Below are 5,000 nucleotides of genomic sequence, written 5' to 3'. Positions count from 1 at the left end.
AAATGGAGACTTCAGCAGATTCCTTCAGCCTCCTGCAGGTCATTGCTAATGACTGCTACAAGGTCTTTATCATCATTATCATCATTATCATCATTATGTTATAATTATGCTTAAGACACACCACATCACACCCAGTCTAAAGGAACCTGACAGCAGCTCAGTGATCTCACTAACCATGGAGAACAGTGAGGAGTTTAACAAGAGGATTTTCTCACCTGTACTGTAGATGGTGTTTATGTGTCTAGACAGAAAACCTAATCATTTTTCCAGAAGTAATTAAAAACTATAAAACTAAAACAAGAATATATCTATAATTATATTCCTGAGATATGATGTGTGTAATATTAAGAGACAGGAAAAAAAATGTACGGTTTGTCCATTTGTTAAAGGAGATTAAAGCACTATGGTGTCTATGGAAGGATGAGTACTAAATAAGGGGCTGTGTTTCAGATACTGAATCCATGAATCCTGTGTGTGTGTGTGTGTGTGTCAGATGGGACAGTTTTACTATGCAGCAAAGGCATTTGACGTTCTGGAGCGTCTGGATCCGAATCCGGAATACTGGGAGGGAAAACGTGGAGCCTGTGTGGGAATCTTCCAGCTGATCCTGGCAGGAAGACAACCGAGGTTACACACGTTATTACACACATATCACTGTGACTTACAGTATCTCAGCTAATCTTTAATATTTACACCGAGAAATGTCATTTTGGTAAAGACTCGTTTCTGATGACTTTAAGTGATCTTCTTCTTCTTCTTCTTCTTCTTCTTCTTTGTTCTCAGAGAGAGCTTGAAAGAAATTTTGCCAATGTTACGCAGCACAGGGAATCCACAGGTTGAGTACATCATCCGCATCATGAAGAAATGGGCCAAAGACAATCGAGTTTCTCTGTGACGCATCGTTCATCATGTACAACATGACTGTGTGCAGCATAAACTAATTATTATCTTTATTTTACAGCATTTAAACTCATGTATGTCGTGTCTGACTCTTCATTTTTATTATAATATCTCATTAATACGTCACAAATGTTCAGAATAAAAATTCTTTATAATTTTGTAACAAAGAGTTTCATTCTGTCTGAATATTATTAATACACCTTGAATTAGATGGTTATGGTTAGGGTTACTTAATTATAGGTTAGGGTCAGAGGGTTAGGGTCAGGTAACCATAGGTAACCCTAGGGTTAGGGTTGGATAACTAGGGTTGGGGTCAGAGGGTTAGGTAACCATTGGTAACCCTAGGGTTAGGGTTGGATAACTAGGGTTAGGGTCAGAGGGTTAGGGTCAGGTAACCATAGGTAATCCTAGGGTTAGGGTTAGATAACTAGGGTTGGGGTTAGGTTCAGGTAACCCTACGGTTAGGGTTGGATAACTAGGGTTAGGGTTATGTAACCATAGGTAACCCTAGGGTTAGGGTTAGGGTCAGAGGGTTAGGGTCAGGTAACCATAGGTAACCCTAGGGTTAGGGTTAGGGTCAGAGGATTAGGGTCAGGTAACCATAGGTAACCCTAGGGTTAGGGTTAGATAACTAGGGTTGGGGTTAGGTTCAGGTAACCCTAGGGTTAGGGTTGGATAACTAGGGTTAGGGTCAGAGGGTTAGGGTCAGGTAACCCTAGGGTTAGGGTTAGATAACTAGGGTTGGATTTAGGTTCAGGTAACCCTAGAGTTAGGGTTGGATAACTAGGGTTGGGGTTATGTAAACATAGGTAACCCTAGGGTTAGGGTTAGGGTCAGAGGGTTAGGGTCAGGTAACCATACGTAACCCTAGATTCTCTAACTGTTAGTGTTCTGTGATGCACTTTATTATTATTATTGTAATAAATATTTCATTAGTTTTAGACCTACAGCACTAATGACTGCTGTTCTCTAAACAGTACGTTAATAGTAACAAGAATAAAACCTTATAACGATCTATGGATTAAATCAGAAATTATTATTATTATTTTTTAATTTTATTTATTTGAAAGGGACAATGCACATCAATCAACATTTTTTGTTTACACTCAGAATGTAAATGTGCCAGAATTAGCTGAAGAGCTATTTTTCATCTGCAGTCCCTCACTGTAATGTTTAAAAAGTAAAATAAACTAACGGAATGAATGAGGGGAGATTACTTCCGGTTCCGGTACATGACACAATGACGTCGGCACGTTTCTATAAACATCAAGGAGGGGCGTGTATTTGTTCACGTGCGCTCGCTCATGATTGGACGCGCTGCTGCCTCACTTCCGTACTGATGCCCTGAGCAGCCATTTCGCGCATGCGCAGTTAGTTCCTCCGTCTTAATTTTATTTACTCTTCTCCAAAAATCCAAGATGGCTGTTGTGAGTGAAGAAGCTTCCCTCAGTGCAGTTAGTCACCGAACATGAGCACGTTACCGCGTCGCCAGCCTGGAGGAGTGGGGCATTGTTTATGAACAGAATCTTTATCAGACTATCTGCTTGTGTTTAGAGAAGTTAGTGTGTGTGTGTGTGAGTGTGTGTGTGTGTGTGTGTGTGTGTGTGTGTGTGAGAGGTGAAGTGACTCTGCTCCAAATGGCCGAACACAGAAAAGTCCCCTTTGTCACTCTCTCGGCCTTCAGCAGCACCACCGCCACCGCCGCCCCTTCTGCGGGGTCTGAGGCCAGGAAACGGCGTGTGGACGCGGACGCGGAGCCGCGCGTGAGTCGGGAGACGGGACTCGGAGCTCCTGAGGCGCCTCATTCGGGTAAAGCGCAAAGACACACAGTGCGGATTAACATCAACCTGCCGGAGAGCAACGAGCTGAGCTTCCCTGAGTACAGCTACAGTGAACTGCTCCAGGTACACACATGTATACACACACATACACACACACATACACACACACACACACACATATATACACACATATATATATACACACATGTATACACACACATATATATACACATACACACACACATATATATAGACACATACACACACATATATATATACACACATGTATACACATGTATACACACACATATATACACACATACACACACACATGTATACACACACATACACACACACATATACACACATATATATACACACATACACACACATATATACACACATACACACACATATATACACACATGTATACACACATATATACACACACACACACACATATATACACACATACACACACACATATATATACACACATACACATATATATACACACATGTATGCACACACAGACATATATATATATATATATATACACACACACACATGCATATATACATATATACACAAACACATGCATATATACAAACATACACACATGTATACACACACATATATACACAAACACATATACACACATTTAACATGTGCAAAAAACTTAGAACTTGTAGGAAATAAGTATTTAATATATATAACATCTACATGTACATTACAATGACAAGTGATGATAAAGTGAAAAACACTTATAGCGAGTATAAAGAGCAGCGTGAGTGAGTCGTGTATAAGTCTAACACACTCAACCTGGGGATCTGAACGTTTATTCGCTTATCTTTTAGTTTAGATCACATACAATGATGTCACTCAGAGGGTGTGGTTTATATGATTGACAGGTTGTCATGGTGCTGTTGAGCTGTATATGAAAGAGTCCTGAGTGACAGCAGGGTTTTGGGGAAAACTGAGAATCTGAAAGAAATGTTAACATACTGAGTGTTAAGTGTTTAGTTTGTTAGTTTACAGTAAATACACGGAACAATCTCCTTAAACAACACAAAGAATTCTGATTCTGATTCTCACTGCATGGTTGAACATGTTCAGCTTGATGAAGAGACAGAATATTAGATACTGACAGTGTAAAGCATCCATATTGTTTATTTATTCAGCTCATTAATGAAGTCTCATTAAAGTCGCCATAAAAATATTTAATATGTGCAAAGATGAACAAAAAATGTCTTTCCTGACCCTCAGGAAGGAAAAAACACAGATGTTTGTTTTCTGGAGTCTGGAAGAGCAGCTTTAAAACCTTTTTATGTTCAAATAGTTTGAATAATTTACTAAAACCGTATTTATATATACTGTGTGTGTGTGTGTGTGTGTGTGTATAAACATTTTCATAAAATGTCTGAAGAGTGTATTGTGACCCTGACCACACTGATACACACATTCAGACCTGGAAGAACTCACTGTATTCTCTTACACACACACACACACACACACACACACACACACACACACGCACACACGCGCGTTTTGATCTTGCTTTTAATCTTTTCGACCTCGTGTGGTTCCAGTTGAAGAAACTTTATTTCTTAGTTCCCTCGCAATATAGACATCGAGCATGAAGTCACTAACCATCAGTTAGCTTATATATTGAAGTGAGATTGAAGCCTTTATCATCACCACATGTACATTAGAGCACAGAGGAATCCTTTTCTTCTTCGCACGTCCTGACTGAGCAGGTTTTGGTCGCAGCAGCTTGAAGCTAAAATATTGATATTCAGCATAAAGATGCAGTTTGAGTGGAAACGAGACAGAACTATCTGGAACATCAGCACTGACCTCACACATGGAAGATGTTCTTCATTACAAGCTAACATGGTTTTCAGTAAACTTTTCACAACTTTGTGTGATTTAAACCAGTTTATATCATTTCACTGTTCAGACAAGGAAAAGTTCTCCCGCTGTCAAGCAAACTCACGGCCCGTACGACGACGAGCAACGACAGAAACAGGAAGCGGAAGCGCTGGCCAGAAAGTTTGAGGACAAATATGTGAGTCCTGTAGACTATTTAAATCTTTTAGAAATAAAATAATTAGAGTTTATTTGAACAAATTTATTCACAAAGCCTCAACAGGATTTATTCTTTTTTTTTTTGCAGGGTTCAGGATGCAGGACGAAGCATAAGGATCGGGTTCAGGATCTGATTGATATCGGGTTTGGTTACGACGAGAACGACTCGTTCATCGACAACTCTGAGGCCGTGAGTCTTATTTAGATTTTATAAAATAAAAAAAAAAAAAT

The 5,000-nt window shown here is 39.5% G+C and overlaps 2 protein-coding genes across 4 annotated transcripts in view; both read left to right on the top strand.

Annotated features, from left to right (window-relative positions):
- Positions 1 to 1,067, top strand: part of ift56 (intraflagellar transport 56) — a 7,796-nt gene extending 6,729 nt beyond the window's left edge. The window contains exons 15-17 of the mRNA XM_060867235.1: positions 1 to 62; positions 494 to 627; positions 784 to 1,067. The exon at positions 1 to 62 is cut by the window's left edge and continues 45 nt beyond it. Of these exons, the coding sequence (XP_060723218.1) occupies positions 1 to 62; positions 494 to 627; positions 784 to 895 (308 nt within the window). The 3' untranslated portion in view covers positions 896 to 1,067. The remainder of the gene's footprint in view (positions 63 to 493; positions 628 to 783) is intronic.
- Positions 1,068 to 2,254: 1,187 nt separating this feature from the next.
- ubn2a (ubinuclein 2a) overlaps positions 2,255 to 5,000 on the top strand; it is a 15,256-nt gene continuing 12,510 nt past the window's right edge. For 2 of the 3 annotated variants that reach the window (XM_060869089.1, XM_060869088.1), the window contains exons 1-3: positions 2,255 to 2,804; positions 4,642 to 4,749; positions 4,858 to 4,959. In XM_060869089.1, coding sequence (XP_060725072.1) covers positions 2,538 to 2,804; positions 4,642 to 4,749; positions 4,858 to 4,959 — 477 coding nt within the window. In that variant the 5' untranslated portion in view covers positions 2,255 to 2,537. The remainder of the gene's footprint in view (positions 2,805 to 4,641; positions 4,750 to 4,857; positions 4,960 to 5,000) is intronic. The other variant, XM_060869090.1, reaches the window with a different exon arrangement.

Source organism: Tachysurus vachellii, chromosome 4, assembly GCF_030014155.1.
Source record: "Tachysurus vachellii isolate PV-2020 chromosome 4, HZAU_Pvac_v1, whole genome shotgun sequence".
NCBI classification, from domain to species: Eukaryota; Metazoa; Chordata; class Actinopteri; order Siluriformes; family Bagridae; genus Tachysurus; species Tachysurus vachellii.
The sequence above is the reverse complement of the archived record's forward strand: the minus strand, read 5'-3'. Positions and strand labels throughout refer to the sequence as shown.